Genomic DNA, 17,769 nt, shown 5'->3' on the forward strand with positions numbered 1-17,769 from the left:
CCTAATGTAGCATGTAAATAAACTGAAACCTAACTTAGAAGTATATTTTTTTGTAACAGTAACCAGATCTCAGCCAATCACAGGCAGCCAACTGATGGGACCATGTTTAAATAAGGCAAACTCCTGGCTGTGACCAGTTAGACTATTTCTCTACTTTCTGTTCTGTCTATAAATACTTATTCTCCATATTGCAGAGGAGAGCTCTCTGAACCTCTTCTGGTTCTGAGTGTTGCTGAATTCATTGAATCATTCTTTGCTCAAATAAACTCTGTTAGATTTGTTCTATCTAATGTTTTCCTTTTAATGGAAATAATAACAAACACAAATAGTATTTGTGATGTGTCAGGCATTTGCCCAAAAGCCTTACAAATATTAACTTACCTAACCATTATCATATCCCTGAGAGGTAGATACTGTTATTATCCCCACCTTAAAAATGAGAAAGCTGGGGGCACATAAAAGATAAATAACGTGCCCAAGGTCACATAGCCACTAGGTTGGTGACAAAGCCACTGTGTGTGAACCCAGGAGATCTGGCTCCAGACTATGTTCTTAATTACTCTGCTCTTCTCCTTCTTGAGAATTCAATTACCATAGGAAGCAAAGTTAGAAAGCCAGAGTTAGAAAGCCAGAGAGGTGCCCAAGCAATTTCTACCTTGTAGTAAGAAGATCTGAGCACTGGAGCAGCATTCAAGGGGACCTTGGGGACTAACTTCCCCTAGTATCCATCAGTGCTTGCCACTCCCATTCTTTGGTATGTATGTCTGGGGTTTTCCATCATAATAGGATATTCAAAGCAGTTTTTAAAAAAGTCTTCCGGTATTCCCACCTTATGCCGCTTTGATCATGTAGCCACCTCTAATGCCCTCCTCCACAGACATTCTGGTGCGGCCGCCTTCTTGGATTCAGTCTAGTTGCCACCACTTATCAGACATGTACCCTTACACTGATGCCCCAGTTAGCTCATCTGAAAATTGGGTTTATTATCACTTACTTCACAAGCCATGAGAATTCAATATTGCATGGAACTGTTGTCCAAAGCTCAGGATAAAAGTGGCTTTTCCAGAAGGAAAAGATTGGAAGAAATTGGGAAAATTGGGGAAAAGAGTTCATCCTAAAATTAAGGAGTCTGACACCAGAATCAGCCTTAGACCTGGTGCTGTGTGCACCGTGCTTTAGAAAAGGAGTTGGCAAACTTTTCTGTAAAGGGCCAGATAGTAAATAGTTTAGGCTTTGCAGGCCATACCATCTCTGTCATACTTCTCAACTCTGCCATTGTTGGGACAAAGCAGCCACAGACAATATGTAAACAAACTGAGTGTGGCTGTCTTCCAATAAAATTTTATTTACAAAAACAGGCAGTGGGCTAGCTTTGATCCATGGGCCGTAGTTTGCTGACCCTCCTTTGGAGGGTCCCACTTGGGCCCTCTTCCAGTTGCACCCCTCCCGACAAGGTAAGGAGACTGCCAGGCTAGGAGCACATTCACCTAAAGCTCACATACCTCCTCTTCTAAATCATGATCCAGATATCCAGCATTTCTACCCAAATAGCCAGAAGAGCCTGTGCGCTCTCTCAGGGCCTGCACATGACTTTTCCCTGGGCCCATCTTCACTGAGAGTGGACCACAACGTTGGTGTGCACATGCATAGCCCAGAGGCGGGTGTATGTGTGTGTGGGTGGGTTTGTGTGTTGGAGGTTGAGGGTAGAGGGTAGAGTGCAGATGAAGCTTGGATACAAAGCCTACAATGACCACAGGTATGCCCATGAGGCTTCTACTGTGAGAGACAGAGGCAAAGATGGGAATTCTGGTGTGGTATTCCAAGGAGCCTGAGAATTTTAAATTTTCAGGTTCTGATCTTCTAGGTGGTTGCAAAGTTGTATGTGTGAATGTTGGAGCGTAAGTCATATTTTAACAGCATGTTAGCTGTTTTTAATATTTAAACATGATATGCAAACCTTCGTTTTCACCCTAGCTCTGGACCCCACAAATAGTAGGGACAGAACAACCTGATATCACAGGGTCAAGGACTGAACAAATAAGGTCATACTTACTAGAGCAAAATGAATTTTTTTTATTGTACTTCAGGGCAACAAGTCAACAGCTGCAGGAAAACAAAACCAGGTCCAATCCATGATCTAAGAGGAAGTCAGGAAAGGCTTGGAAGAGAGATCCAAAGGCCAGCCTGGCAAGGGGAATCCCACATGAGAATTCCTGGGAGAGAGCAGGCCCCAGGCAGCAAGGTCACCTTGCCTGCTTCTCTGTAAGTTAATCCTGGAAACAAAAGGAAAAATATTTCAAAGCCCAACTCAGTAAACTGAGGCTTAAGTTAAGTTACTAAACAATGGATGCTCAGAGTTGGAAGGCTGCTACCCTATCATCTAATTAGGAGTTTTCAAATGGTTCTAGGCCCTTTGCCAGGATAGCAGAGCCAGTCCCTTTCAGTTGTCTGTCTGCAGTGAGCCCCAGCACCCTGCTTCTCCACCCTCTGCCCTAGAACCAATGTATCACAGCATAACTGGATGGTCAGCAACAGCCTTCATCTGTACAGGAGGATACACAACACACCTAGAGAACTGGGGGCCCAGGGATGGAGCAGCAGCAAAGCCACTGACCTTCAAGGTAATAGGGAGGTTTGGGTAAAGGCATACCAATAATGACCATGGGAGCTCCCAAATGTCTAGACTAAGTAAGATCAACTGTGGGTGGGGGAAAAGAGCATCAGGTAATGACTGAGATGGAAATTATCATCAGTCCAGTGAATTGAGGGCATAGAGTCAGATTTATTGTGATTTAGAAAATTAAGACAGGCTGATGATTTTGTAACCAAGAATTGTGGTGGAGTCAATATTTATCCCTTTTATATATGTAATGAAAGTCCTTAGCTCATACTATGCTCAATAAATGGTAGCCAAAATGTATCAATATTATTATTATTATTTTAAAAGTCTATGGGAAGCCTATGAAAAGGGCAGAACCAGCCTAATTGCTAAGAAAACATGGCAGAAGAGCCAAAGGAGCATGAGAAAGGATTAGTCCAAATATGTGAAGATGATCTCCCCCAGTCTCCTGTGCCCTGTTCTGCCCAGCTCTCTGCCCACTCCCAGCTCCAGCCTGGACTGTTACCTTCACAGGGAGCCAAGGCTTCTCTTGACTGCTTGGACAAGAGGGTAAGGGCCCTGGTTGCAGGATTTGCCAGTGAAGTCATCCATGTCAATAGACCAGATCATGGCTCCTCCCAGGTTTAAATTCTTCAAGAACTGAACCTATGGGAGACACAGAAGGACACACAGAGATTAGAAGGGTGGCCCTTAAATGCCCAGGACCATATCAGGTTCAGATGAGGGTCTGAGATTAGAATACAGCAATAGACTAACTGGTTTTCTGGAGTTAGAGACCCCCTGAGGGGTTAAGATTGCTCAGGGAGAGAGAGCCACCAAATCAGCATTAGCCACCTCTCATTCTGACTTGAGTCACCACACTCAAGGTCCGGCATTCTTGGAGGCTGAGAAAACTCTCCATAATAAGAGAAGAAACTAGGAAGCCCTTAACAAGATAAGTGGCCAGCATTGTCAATTACACTCAAGCCTCCTTTTTGCCCTAACCCTGAAAGGACCACAAATGTCTTACCAAGGTCTAAGAACTGGTAGGCTCAGGAATCTGGAGCCTCCTAGCTAGGTAAGTCATGAGAAGGACTGAACAGTTTGTCCTGAGATAACTAACAAAGTAGATTACCTATACAGGCACCAATGTCTCCTTTATTCCCTCTCCCTTATCCTTGCCTTTCTCTTCTCTCCACTCCTCTCTTATCAGAATAAACTTACTTATTCTCAACTCTTTTTTCATCCTTTCCAACTCTTCTACCTGTACCACAGCTGCTCGCGGGTATGACACAGAGTCACTACTAGACTTGAGCTATAGAGGCTGCTGGATCCCATCCTAGAGTCTGGGGCCTCAGAAGTTTCTCTCTTTCAACATAGAGTATTCAGGCATTTTACTACATATCACCATTCCCCACCTAAAGGAGTATCTGCCTGTTGCCCACCTACCTTGGTCTCCATACTCTCCACATCATCATAGCCCACCCACTGGTTCCCCTTGACTGCATAGGGAACCTGCTGATCCTGGAGCCTCGTGATCTTGGCTCCTTTCAGGAACTGGCAGATCTGGCAGGGGAAAGGGAAACAAGAGGGTCAGTAATGGGTTATTCTTGGTTGGGGTAGACAGGGCAGGTGAGCCACCAGGGACTTGGGGAAAAGATCAGAACCTTTATCCCAAGGATCAAACAATGAGAGAAATGACCACATAAATCATATGAAGTGTGTGTTCCAAGGTGAACCACTAAGAAGTGTCTGTGCTAAAGTCTCATCAGGAGGAGACACAGCAACTAGAAATCAGAAAATACTTGAGTTCCAGATCAGACCCCAGCACCGACCAATAAATCTTCCAATTTCTTCGTTTGCAAAATGGAAATAATTATAATAATGCTTTCAACATATCTACCTTACAATGTTGTTGTTAGGATCAAATGAACTAATACACATTAAAAAATTTTTTTGAAAACAGTAAAGTGCTCTACTTCTAAAGTGAAGTATTATCATGACCATCACCACTATTCCTCATCTTGTAGCATCTCCACTTAAATCTCATTACTCCCCCTCTGTCCCATCCCATTCCCAATATGCCCTGTCCTGGGGCTCCCCTTCTATCATTAGCTACATTCTTTCTGTTAGCTTAAGGAAGAGCTCTAAAAAAGATAAATCTTCAATTAAAAATGCATTTCAACATCACATAGAAAATCCATTTTGGATTACTCTTTTTGGATGAACTACATTCATGCTTACTACAATGAGGGCAGAAAATGAAAGTTGAATATTTAAGCAAATATCAACCTGTCAAAGTTATAATGACCTAGAGTCATGAACTGAACAATCAAATCAAACTTTCCATGAGATGGGAAGTGCATATCTAGTGGTTGATATCATAACCCTACCAGGAGATTCTGAGCAATGACCTCTCTTCTCCCTTATATTAAGAGTCTTATTGCTATCAACCTAGAAGTACCCAAGGATGGGTCAGCCTCTCTCCCACCTCCTATCTATCAGGCACCCTGAGATTCATTGAGGACTCTCACGATGACCCATGTCCCATTCTTGTTGCCAATTGAATTGATGATGTGTCAATCATTCCTATGTGTAAGAGGAAGGGAAAAATTGAGCATTACACTGAATGGGTACCTTGGTGGGTGCCAAGTCATTCAGCATGGGCCGATGGCATGTCCACACTTACAATGAGAGGTCAGGCTGGGACTCCAAAGATAGACCAGGATATAGAATGATATTTTTTCTCTACCTGATCAAATTTCTACTCATCCTTCAAGGCCCAGCATAAACTTATCCTCTTCCATGGAGCCTTCCCCAGTCACCCATCTCTGATCTCATGTCACTCTACACCATTCATTGGTCATTGAATCCCATATTGTTTTACAATACCTCTCTGATTTTACTAAATGTTATAGTAATCTTGTTTTTGAACTCTTGTTTAACTAGCTATGTCTGTATTTCACATTCTTTCCACCTTGACAATAACCGCTTTAGAGACAAGGATGGATAATTACTTATTTCTAGCTTTCACAGTACCCAGTGTTTGGGATATGGGAGTGTCCAAAGAGTTTCTGTTGGTTGACTTATTGCTAGATTTATATCTTCCCCTATGCTTTTTAAATAAATTTCCCAGATTGGAGGGCAGAGAGGAATGATGGTATAATTAGCTGAACGATTTTGTTATCCCTGTGATCTATCTGACATCTGCACAGAATTTGACACATTTGACCACTCCCTCCTTTTAGAAACACCTACTTCTCTAAGGTCTTTGGCACAGATCTGGGTGGGTTCCTCCTATCCCTCTTGTAGTTCCTTGCCAGTTACCTTAATATGTTTCCCTTCCTCTGCATGTCCCTCAGGCTTTGGGGTTTGTCTGGGGCCTCATTCACTTCTCACTGTATGGTTTGGCTTCAGGTACCAGCTTTATGCTGATATTTTTGAATCTACCTCTCTAGTGCAGACTGGCCTGCTGTGATCCAAACCCATATATTCAATGACTCACATGTTATCTATATGTCCCACAGGCTCCTCACACTCAGAACATCCAAAACTGATCTCATGAGCAGGACCAATGTCCACTCTGTTCTCCCTCCAGTCTTCCCTATCTCTGTAAATGGCATTGCCATCCACTTAGCTGCTCAAATCAAGAACTTGGGGTAGGCTTCCTTTTTCAATTTTTCATACCCTCCTCTGCCTATCCCCATTCCTGGCTAGCTCCATCTCCTCTTCAGAGTTCAGATTTTTCACTTCCTCCAGGAAGCATTCCCTGACCCTCTCCCAACCTAGAGTTAGGAGATCCCCTCACATATTCAATAGTACTCTGCCCTTTCCCCTTCACAACACTCAGGATGCTTTACTCTGCTGTCAAATTGAAGATGGAACATCTACCCAGACACGGCAGGGAGCTGAGGGTACAGGGGGTTTCCAGGTACCTCATAATAGGCCAGGAAACCTGAAGACTCTGTGATGGGTCCAGCAGCTCCAGGGCCAGAGGCAGGGGCCCCCACGGTGGTTTCTGCAGAGGCCAGTGTGAAGGAGTGCCCATATGTGGGGATGCCCATGACCACCTTCTCTGAGGGCATTCCCTTACGTATCCAGTACCCCACAGCATATTCCTAGAATGGGAAGAGAGATGGAAGCTCAGAGTGTGGGGAAAGAAAGGCATCAGACATTTTTTAGCCTCTATCCCAAACTTCACAGAGGTGACTGCCTGGTTTCTTTTCTACATCCGAGTGTGAACAGACCAGACCCCCCAGACCAGAGTGCTTGTTCTAATGCACATATGCTCTTTAGCAGCAAGACGCTTATGCAACTTTTTCTAATTTCTGAAAGGAACTAGACAGTGGATCACAAAAGAAATCAGTCAAGAAACCTATAATACATGAAATCAAGATTGTCACCATCTTCCTTTCCCTTTTGAGTCAACTCAAAATCCCTGTGGAACTTGTCTACACAATGGCTCATTGTGAATACTGACAAAGGTGGCTGTCAGATTCCTAGTCCATGAGGCCTCGCAATGACCTTGGACCCAATGGGACATATCAACATAAAGAGTCAAACTCTGTAAAATATTTGAAGAGATTTATTCTGAGCCAAATATGAGTGATGAATGGCCCATGACACAGCTCTCAAGAGATCCTGAGGACATGCGCCCAAGGTGGTCAGGCTACAGCTCGATTTCATACATTTCAGGGAAACATATGACATCAATCAATACATGTAAGATGTACATTGGTTCACTCCAGAAACACAGGACAACTAGAAGCTGCAGCTTCCAGGTCATAGATGAATTCAAAGATCTTTTGATTGGCAATTGGTTGAAAGAGTTATTATGTAAAGGCCTAGAGTCAATAGAAAGGAATGTCTCTGGGTTATGATAAGTGGTGTAGAGACCAAAGTTTTATCATGCAAATAAAGCCTCCAGGTAGCAGGCTTCAGAAAGACTAGATTGTAAATGTTTCTCATCAGACTTAGAAACTCTCTTCTGTCAGTCTTAAGGTCTCTGTATTGATGTTAATGCTGGTCAGCTGTGAGGCATGTCTGACACCCAACTTCCCATGATGACCTGAATTAATTTTTCAGATTAACTTTGAATGCCCTTGGCCAAGAGGAAGGATTTGTTCAGATGTTTGGGGGGCTTAGAATTTTATTTTTGGTTTATAGACAGATTGGGAGGTAAGAGGCTAATTTTGACTTTCCTGCTCTCAGAACAAAATAAAGGGTTAGAGAAGACAAAGATATGTCTCCTCATCCTTAAAGATAACTGATAGAGAGAGAGGAGTGAAGGAGGCTGATGTGATTTAGCCACATGAAGGCCTAGAAAACCCTAACCAGAAATCATATCTAGCTCTGGACTGATCCATTTTGTGACTTTGAATATGAAGGCCTGGAAACATGCAACACAGATATTTTTTCTCCCAGAATTTTAGAAATATACATCCATATATATGAAACAGACTTTGCAAAAATTGTAACTGAGAAAATTATGACAGTGAAAGAGATCTGACCTAACCGACTCCATCTTGCTTGTAACCTCCAAGCTGTCCTTGTTCATTCCTGGGTGTAAGCCAACTCAATTTGGAAGGAATTTAGTCTATAGGTTAGCTTTGAAACAAAGATGATTAACAGCCCTTTTTGGAAACAAACTCTCTTCTTGCCTAGAGACCAGTCTGCTTTTGTAGAACTAACAAATTAGCCATGAAGTTATGGTTTAGGAGTCATGCGGCCAAAGGCTGCAAGATTCTAAGCCTCCCCAAACTGCAGCTGGGAATAGCACCACTGTTGCAAAACCTAAGATCAGTGCTTGAGATATTTTGCAGATCTTGCATTCTGATGCACCAGCTGACACCACCCAGACCCAGGAATCTGGCTCAACCAGTTCTGTGATTCTCAACCAAGAACAAAAGACAGCAAGAAAAACCCACTTTTAATCCTTATGATTTCATCTTCAACCTGACCAATCAGCACTCCCCACTTTCTGACCCCCCCCATCCACAAAAGTATCCTTAAAAATCCTGATCCCTGAATTTCCAGGGAGACTGATTTGAGTAATAATAAAATTCCAGTCGCCCACACAGCTGATTTTGCATGACTTAAACTCTTTCTCTATTGCAGTTCTCCTATCTTGATAAATCAGTGGGCAAGGAGAACCCATTGGGTGGATATGTTATGTTCAAGAACAACATCAACATTTTTTTTTTTTTTACTTTTCATTTCCCACCACCAGGACCTTCACATCACATGACCTTGAAGAGTCAATGGAATCTGCCGAGCTTCTGTTTCATCATCTGTGAAGTGGGAGTAACACTTCCTACCCAGCTGACCTCATGGGGTTGTTTTAAAGATAGAATTAAATAGGGAATGTAGATGGACACAGGAAGGTACAAGTTCTGTTCTCCTGTGTAGATGCCAAGAAATGTATCAAAGATGGAGAATCCAGAGAAGACTGGGATGGGGGACACTCTGAGCCAGAGACAGAGCTTAGGGCACGTTAGCTATCAGCACTTCTGACATTTTCCAGGTGACATTTTATTGGTGCCTGGTCAAAGCACTTCTCCTGCACTCACTTGCTCCTGGGGCTACCCAATTCCCTCTTGGGCTCAGTTCAAGACAGAAGTAACTCTAGACATGCTGGACTCTCCCCGGCCCCACCCCCACAGTCAGTACTCCTGAGGTTCCCCTGGCCTACTCACCACATTGTAATAGGAGCTTGGCCCTCTGTCCTGCCACCCCTTGCTCAGAGGGCTGTTGTGGCCAGTGATAAGGGGCTTTTCCCAAGACCCATGGAAGTCAAAGGACAGGAGGTTGATGAAATCCAGATCTCTAAAGTGCCAAAAGCAAAGGGAGAGATTTTGTGACAAGCAGTGGTAGAAACAATTGTAAGTAATTGTTTTGGCTTTGAATGATGCTGCTAGAAGGATTGAAAGTCTGTAAATATGTTGTTCCTGGCTGAATGATGCAGGGTTAGGACAATGACCTTCTCTGTCTTCCTCCTCCCCTCATCCCTCAAACATGCTGATGCATCATTTGCATGGACCAAATTGGAAGCAGAGGGATGGGAAGTTGCTCTGATGTACTCACTTTGCCAGTTTCTCAACTTGATAGCTGTTATCAATCATTTGCCTCCCTGCAGATACGCCTGCAGTCAAGAGAAGCCTTTCCTTGGTGGATTTTGTGAAGTCCTTCTGAAAGGCTTCTGCTAACTCCTAGGAAAAACAAGGAAACAAGGTGTTAGATTCCCCTTCCTAGAGCACAGCGCTAAGCTTCTTGCCTGGAATCTATGAGGATTCTAGAACCACATTAGATGCAAAAGATCAACCCTTTCCTCCCCATCCCACATGGGGATGCCCTATGCCTGTATCTGCTCAGGAAGTTTCCACATTAGGCAGGAGGACCCCAGCCTCACTGTACCCAGGAATAACTATCTTGGTTACTACCTGATAGATTTTTGGATCTATCTGATAGATCTTCAATGAGGCTACCTCAGTACTCAGGAAATCCTATGGCTACACACTCTTTTATATGGATGTTGCTTTATTTTGATGTTCTTCATTGAAAAGAAGAACATCAAAATAAATGTACAAGGGGGCTCCATTGTTTCATATTGTTCCCTCCTTAAAATAGGAACCGGGGCTTTTCTCTCATTAGTGGGCGCTTCAGAAAGGCTGGGGCTGTGTCTTCCCACCAGACTCAATCGCTTCCTTTTTGTCTCCCAATGTGGCTGTGGATTCTGGATATCAGAGTACTGAGTATACCATGGCATCTGACTTACACTAATCAGCACAGTGAAATGAGTGTTTCCTTTCTGATCTGGGTAGATCCAGCTTACATCCAGCCCATCAAAGTTATGGTTCCTTAGAAACAGGATTACGGAGTTAACGAATTCCAAGCGTGATGTAGAAGAATCCACCATGGGGTGGAACCTGGAAAGAAGCAATATAAGTGTCTTTTTGGAAAGAACAAGTAACACTTGTAGTGTAACACATTTTTCACAGAAATCCTGAGCAGTCTTCTCTTCCCCAATATTCATTTACAATTTGTATATTCTAATGCTTTCCCCTTTTGGAACAGATGAGAGAAGAAGGATTGTTGGGCCAGAACATTGATCCGGCCAGGTAAAGGAAGACTGGGTTCTCTGCAGACCTTCCTAAGGGTAATGGAGCTGCCTTTGACAAAGACTCTTGCCTTGACCAAACTTAGGTAGGCTTCTCTGAGCCCTCTTCTCAACTGTACCTCAACCTTGGGCTTCTGTGTCTGTCTTTGCAGTGTCCGATTCTAGCAAAAGTCCTGCCAGGTCAGTTTAGCGAGAAACCCCCAGCCCTGGTACCTGATCACTCACCCCCTGCCATCCCCCAGGTGGTATCTCATCACTCTGGCATCCTTTGGCAGGAATCCTGTTGAATCAGTTTAGCAAGAATACCCCTACCCCAATGTTTCCTCTTTATGATTTTCCATCCTCTGATTGCCCCCAGCGTGCTCTTTGGCTATATTTCCTCACTTGCCTTTGCTGCCTTTGGAATAGAACCCAGTACTATACTGAGGTCTTTTTCCCCGTTTCAATATTTCCTGAATAAAATCTGTTTTACTGCTTTAAATACTGTCCAGCTTTGGTTTTCTTTAACACTTTACACCCTTGAAAAGCAGTTTGCAATGTGGTGGGCTTAGGGTCAGGAAAACTAGATTCAAGTCCCAGGTCAGAGTCCTTTCTGATTGATGGCCACTTTGTCATTAACCCGCTCTCTGGGTTCCAGTCTGGCCACCTCTAAATTGGGACTGAGGGTACTAATCCTGCTTCATGTGCCTCAAGGGGGTAACATTTAGGGAAGTTCCAGGAAAAAGAACTAGACTCCAGTGACTTCATGGTCCCCAAACAAGCATCCCGGTCACAAATAGGCAACACACTCCCACAAATAGGCAGATCTGCCACAAATAGGCAGATCTCCCCAACCCCAGGATTTCTGATGAAAATAGGACTTGAAATCAGCAGCTCCTCAAGGGCTTCATCTGAACTAGAATTCTGAAGCCATGAAGTTGATTCTCAGATGCCCACACCAAGGGCACCAACAGCATTTAAAACCCAAAGCTGTAGATGAGATACTGGTATTTTCCTGAGGACATAACCTTTAAGTTGTGTCACTTTTCACCTCTTACAATACCTCCCACCCCCAGGCTCTCTTAGAGCCTTGAATTAATTTTGTTTTACTCAGTATTAAATTGAGATTTTTATTCCTGCATGTATCTCATCTTCGAAGTGGAAGAGATAGCAAGAAACTGGCCTGATATCAGAAAACTACAGTGGAAACAGTTTTCTAGATTTTCTCTTGCATTAGAAAGTGCTTACAATGATTAGAAAGCCATTGCACCTGAGCCTCCGGGCCCGTGCCTCCAATTTTAGGTGAGATGCCCATTCAATAGAAATTTACTAATTTGTTCCTTAGAAGCAAGTTTGTATATTACACGTATATAATTATTCTGCACAGCACCTGGCACAAAGCCTGGCATTTACCTAATAATAACAACAATAATCATATAACAATGATTACTGCAGCCATTGAGCCCTTATCGCACAGGGGCACTATGCTAAACAGTTTGCTTGCATTGCCTGCCTTTACAACATCACCCTGAGGTAAATTCTGTTATTATTCTTACTGTATAGTTAAAGAAAACTGCGGCATACAGACATAAAGAACTTGATCAAAGTCACACAGCTTGCATGCGTCTAAAGGGAAATCCAAACCAAACACGTCTATCTCCAAAATTCTACTTTTAATCACTAAACTGGCAAACAATTATTTACTGAATGAATTTACTGAATGAATGAATACAAGAATGAATGAATAAATGAAGACATTTTTATTTGCATCAACACCTAAGCAAGTATTAGGAAGGGGAGAAAATTTGAGAATTAGAAGGATGGGTGCCATGGAAGCCCATTCATATTGAAGGGTGTTCACGGAGGAGTTAACACAGAACCAAAAAAGTTAGGTAGCCTGATCTTTCTTCCTTCTTTCTGTGTGCAGAAGTCTAAATAGGTCTTCTAACACTACTTCTTCTCTCTGCCTACTCTGGCTGTAACTGACTACTGACAGGTTGCACAAGTTGTACTATCAGATTTCTATAAAAACTCCAAGACTCTCCCAGCCAAGTTTAAGATCTCTGGACTTTTTAAGATGTTAGCACTTTAAATAATAAAGCAGAAGAAATTCAAAATTAGATAAACTGTAGTTGAAGATTGAAAAAATGTGATATTTATCCTTATGTATTTTCATTTAGCTCTTGATGTAAATGAGATATCATTTCCATGTGAATAGATAATATTATTTAGAATGTGTGCTTTGTATCAGTAGCTATTTTGATTTTAAGCAAAGCAGAGCTGGTTGTTTCCTCTGCTGCTCTGATGGTGCTCAGGCCATCTGGCTGCACAGCCGTGATCCCAGACATTGTAGTCCACTGACTGCTATGGGCCACGGTGGGGCTTCTAAGTGGAAGCAACCCATCCAACCCATACCAGGGTGCAAAGTCAAACCCTCAAGTGATTAAAAAAAATTGCACTTTCCAATTAAAACGATCTCTATAATCCATAAAGTGAAAAACATTCATGTAAATAATTAAGAATTTTCTGAATATTGTTCATGGCCCACTTTCTCTCAAGCCTTGAGTGTCTGGGCTTGTATTAAGCTCCAGAAGAATTCCTTCAAAGACCCCAGGAAACTTAATGCTGTGCCTCTGCTTATGATAAAACTCAGATCAGTTTGGCCACCTGGCCAAGGGAAAACCTCTTAAAGCCTAGTTTAGTATCTCTTCTCGGGAGGAGGAAAAATGGTGATGATCAAAAATTACATGGGGAAATGAACAAAAAATAAAGATGTAGTCTTACCCTTTGGAACCAAACAGGTACCCTCCAATGGACAAGAGAATTTTCAGTTTGGGATTCCTGAAGTAGAAGAATAAGATGATTATTTATCTTCTGGCTGCCAGGAAAGCCTTTGTCTAAAGAACAGAGTTCTTAAGTGTAGAGAATGTGGACAATTAGGGCCTGGCTGTTTGAACCAAAGCAAAGTTCAGTGAAGGGATGAAGCACTGGAGAGAACAGTTAGGATCAGAAATACACCCAGAGAAATACATAGGAATGAATGAATGAATGAGATAGTATGTCTTAGGCTCAGCTTAAGACCAGCTTCCCTCCTCTAAAATCCATGCAGGATGCTTCCACCCCCATCTTACTGACTTGGTTTTGAGACTGTTGATGGTCTGGTAGAGCATCACTTCACTCTTGTCCTTGATGATAACCTTGTTGTTCTCAATGCTGGCAAATGAGTAGATGAGATGAGAGCATAGGAAGGGGTCAATATTCTCAGGGGTGAATTTTCCTGGTTCCTGCCGGTCCTGGGACCAGTTGGTAAAGTAGCAAACCAGTTTGTAGGCAGATCCTGGAGTAGAGTGAAGAGAGCCAATGAAACTCTAGTGCTGTTGCTTTAGAGCCCAGAAAGCCACAACTTTCTCCCCAAGACAGCCATTGCATCATTTGCTCATTCCTCCAGAGCCTCTGAGGGTCATTCAGCCGGGGCCTTTAGTGCTGGCTCTTGAGTACCCAGACCCCAGTTAAGAAATACACTGAGGCTGGGCACAGTGGCTCACACCTGTTATCCCAGCACTTTGGGAGGCTGAGGCAGGAGGATTGCTTGAACCCAGGAGTTCAAGACCAGCCCTGGCAACATAGCAGAACCCCGTCTCTACAAAAAATTTAAAAATTAGCCGAGCATAGGGGTGCATGCCCATAGTCTCAGCTACTCAGGAGGCTGAGATTGGAGGATTGCTTGAGCCTGGGAGATCGAGGCTGCAGTGAGCCATGGTCACACCACCGCACTCCAGCCTCCAGCCTGGACCACACAGTGAGATCCTGTCTCAAAAAAATTAAAAAAAAATACACTGAGAGACAGAGATACCATCAACATATGAAACACCCATGGAGCACTAAGATTCAGTGTGTATGGATGGATGGATGATACAGATCAGTAGAGAAACAGATAATACAAACATTGTGTATGTTTGTATTCACACACACATATTGAGGCCAGGTATGGGGGAGGGGTGAGAGAGAGAGTGGCTGAAAAAGAACTAGAACAAGGGATACACAAAAAGATATGGAGAACAAAAACTCAGTGTCATAAATATGTGAGTGGCAGAACCAGAGAGAGTAATCAAGAGAAAAACCATGTAGCAGAAAAAGAAACTGGACATCAAAAATGAAAGCATGCAAGCCAGGAGATCCAGGTGGTAGTGACTTATTGACTACTTACCTCCCTGGAGAAGCAGCAAGACCACTACACCTGCAATAGATGGGTGGAAAGAGAAATCTGTTGAGCCAAACCTGGTTCTGTTGTCCCAGATAATGGTAGTGAAAATGTGGGTGTGCTCACATACAAGATAGAGCCACACTTCATCTGGGCTCCCCAGCCACAGATGCTGTGGTTTCTTTACAGGACCTTGAGGTCCCCAACCCTGGGGTGCCTTGTGTCTCTGCATTCCTAGGCAGAAATATTTTCCAAGCTGGGAATTTATTTTTTCATTCATTTATCCAACAAATTCTATTGAATCATATGCTCTGTGCTAAGTATTGCTCAGGACACTGGGGAAATTATAATGCAGTTAATGTCTTCCCTGCACTCAAGGAGCTCATAGTCTAGTCTGGAGTTGAATATAGGTAGGATGACCATATAGTTTATTGTCCAATGAGACACTTCAAAGAGTAAAAAGGAGCATTATTAATAATTTCCCTAGGATGATAGCTTGAACCAGAACTATCTCAGGCAAATTGAGATGGTCACACTATGTATAAACAATTAACTCTTAGAACAAGGTAAGCAGTGTGAGCTGGCCCTGGTAGTGCTTTAAACTTATATGTTTGAAATTACGCCCAGTCTCTTCTCCATAGGACATCTACCCTAGGAAGACTGGTGAGATTATTCTATACTTAACACATCCTCCTAAAGGAAAGAAAGAGCAGACCCCTGGCTCATAGAAACTTTGCCCAATGCACAAGACTCCGGGAACTGCGATTCCCCCAGCCTGGGGATATTGTTCACTCTGAAACACTTACAGGTCCAAAAATGAAGAGAGGGGCAGCCAAAAAGGAGAGAAAACTTTCAGTGACAGCTGCTGGAGCTGATTCCTCCCTTGCAGAGCTTAGGGCTGGAAAACAGGGCTCTACTGTTCTCTCTCGATGATTCACATGTTTTTTTAGGCAGGGAGGTTAGGCCCTGGTTCTCCACACACTCACTAAGTAAATGGTCAGAGAAATTCTGTTTGGCACATCCACTGTCAGGTCAGCCTCCAGGCCCTTCTCCAAAGTGTGGCCTCCCTACCGGCTCTACCCTGTCAAGGGTCAGTCCAGGGCTCAGCTAAGTTCAACAGGGAACCCAAAAGGCTCTTGCCGAGTGGGTGCTTCATGGCTTGAGAGGGTAAGACAAGGTGAAAGAGGTATGGACACAAATAAATTATTTATTTCCTCCAGCAGACATATTCCCTCTCCTCCTCTCCTGGTAAACGTCCCTCATTCACTCATAGTCTTGTTCATTTAGACTCATCCGCACTCTCATCCCAATTCCCAGCCACCACAAAAGCCAGAGTTTTGGATCAGAACTTTAGAGTTGAAAGGGAGAGTTTAAAAAACATGTAATTCAATAAACCATTCTGCAGATGAGAAATGTGGGGTTCTCCAAAAGTTGTAAAATATAACCGCAGCAAAGCCCATGAAAGATGTGACTCGTAATACAATGCTCATACACCAAGAGACTAAGAAAGCTTGGCCTCTTTCCTATCTTAGCTCCAGTTCTAATGTGGACAAGAAGCACCTCTGTGCAAACTGAGAATATCCTGCCAGTGCAAAGGGTTCCGGCTACTGCTGCCTTCTTGCCCATTCAGGAAAGATCATGTGGTTCCCCTACGACAATTGCATTGGCTTGAAATTTTTTGACACTAAGGTCAACAGAAAGACTGAAATCCCAGGAAAGGAGGAAGATTACTTCCTCTACAGACCTGTTACCTCTTCCTTCCTCACCAACTTTCCTGCTGAATTATCAACCCCAAGCATGCTCACCTGCCCAGAGAGACTTCTGGTCCATGGTGGTTGCTCCCATATCCTTGGCCAGCTTCTGGGATGCACATTCTCTAGGTCTTTTATCCACTGAGGTTTCGACAGCCTGTCCCTACACGAAAGAAGCAAGAAGTCCAGGGACTTCCCCTGGCAGACTTGTGAAACTTCTCGGAAATGAAGCCCAGATTTCAGCAATGCCAACTCTGACCTGTCAGAAATTAGTTGCTGTGAGACAGCTGCTGAAGAACCCTTTTCATCTAGTCTCACCTAAAAGGGACCCGGTCCTGGAGAAGGGAAGGAGGTGATACTCAGGCTCTGCCTCCTGGTATCACCCTCGGCCCTGAATCTCCTTCCTCATCATCCCAATCTGTCTCCTTCTTCTTGCCCCCACCTCTCTCTGTGCTCACACCACCTCTGGCTTGCTTAATTTTTTAGAAACAGGATCTTGTTCTTGCTGTATCACCCCAGCTGGAGTGCAGTGGCACAATCACGGCTCACTGCAGCCTCAACCTCCCGGGCTCAAAGGATCTTCCTAGCTTGGCCTCCAGGGTAGCTGGAACCACAGGCACGCACCTTACACCTTGCTAATTAAAAAAAAAAAAAAAAAATTTGTAGAGACAGGGTCTCACTACATTACCCAGGCTGGTCTTGAATTCCTGGGCTCAAGCGCCCCTCCTGCCTTGGCCTCCCAAAGTGCTGAGATTACAAGTGTGAGCCACCACACCCGACAACAGCTATTGTTTCCCAGGCACCTCCAATGACACCTTCTCTGTAGCTCTTCCCACCGTCCCCCGAGCCGAGACTAGCTGGCACCTCTGCCTACAGTGCATTCTATTTCCTTTCATTCCTTCACACTGTATTGTGATGTATTGGTGTGTGTCTCCACTGTGCAAGTACAAGAAGTATGCGAAGGAAAAATTAGCCAGGCATAGTGGCACATGTTGATGATCCCAGCTGCTCAGGAGGCTGAGGTGGGAGGATCACCTGAGTGAGCCCCAGAGGTTGGGGCTATGGTGAGCTGAGATCACACCACTGCAGTCCATCCTGGGCAAAGCAAGACTCGATCTCAAAA

General features: G+C 43.7%; 1 protein-coding gene across 2 annotated transcripts; it reads right to left on the bottom strand.

Annotated features, from left to right (window-relative positions):
* Nucleotides 1–2,049: 2,049 nt before the first annotated feature.
* CHI3L2 (chitinase 3 like 2) lies at nt 2,050–16,802 on the bottom strand. Of its 2 annotated transcripts, XM_030824847.1 has the most exons (11): nt 16,701–16,802; nt 14,902–14,931; nt 13,830–14,031; nt 13,479–13,535; nt 10,374–10,524; nt 9,683–9,807; nt 9,295–9,424; nt 6,535–6,717; nt 4,049–4,165; nt 3,126–3,265; nt 2,050–2,273 (listed from the first exon to the last, which is right to left on the bottom strand). In XM_030824847.1, the coding sequence occupies exons 1-10, from the start codon at nt 16,738–16,740 to the stop codon at nt 3,128–3,130; spliced, it is 1,173 nt and encodes a 390-aa protein (XP_030680707.1). In that variant the 5' UTR covers nt 16,741–16,802; the 3' UTR covers nt 2,050–2,273; nt 3,126–3,127. The 2 variants fall into 2 exon arrangements, with proteins under 2 accessions (XP_030680707.1, XP_030680709.1); XM_030824849.1 differs by lacking the exon at nt 13,830–14,031 and having other exon boundaries at nt 16,701–16,786.
* Between the last annotated feature and the right edge of the window lie 967 nt (nt 16,803–17,769).

The sequence above is a fragment of the Nomascus leucogenys genome, chromosome 12, assembly GCF_006542625.1.
Source record: "Nomascus leucogenys isolate Asia chromosome 12, Asia_NLE_v1, whole genome shotgun sequence".
Lineage (NCBI taxonomy): Eukaryota > Metazoa > Chordata > Mammalia > Primates > Hylobatidae > Nomascus > Nomascus leucogenys.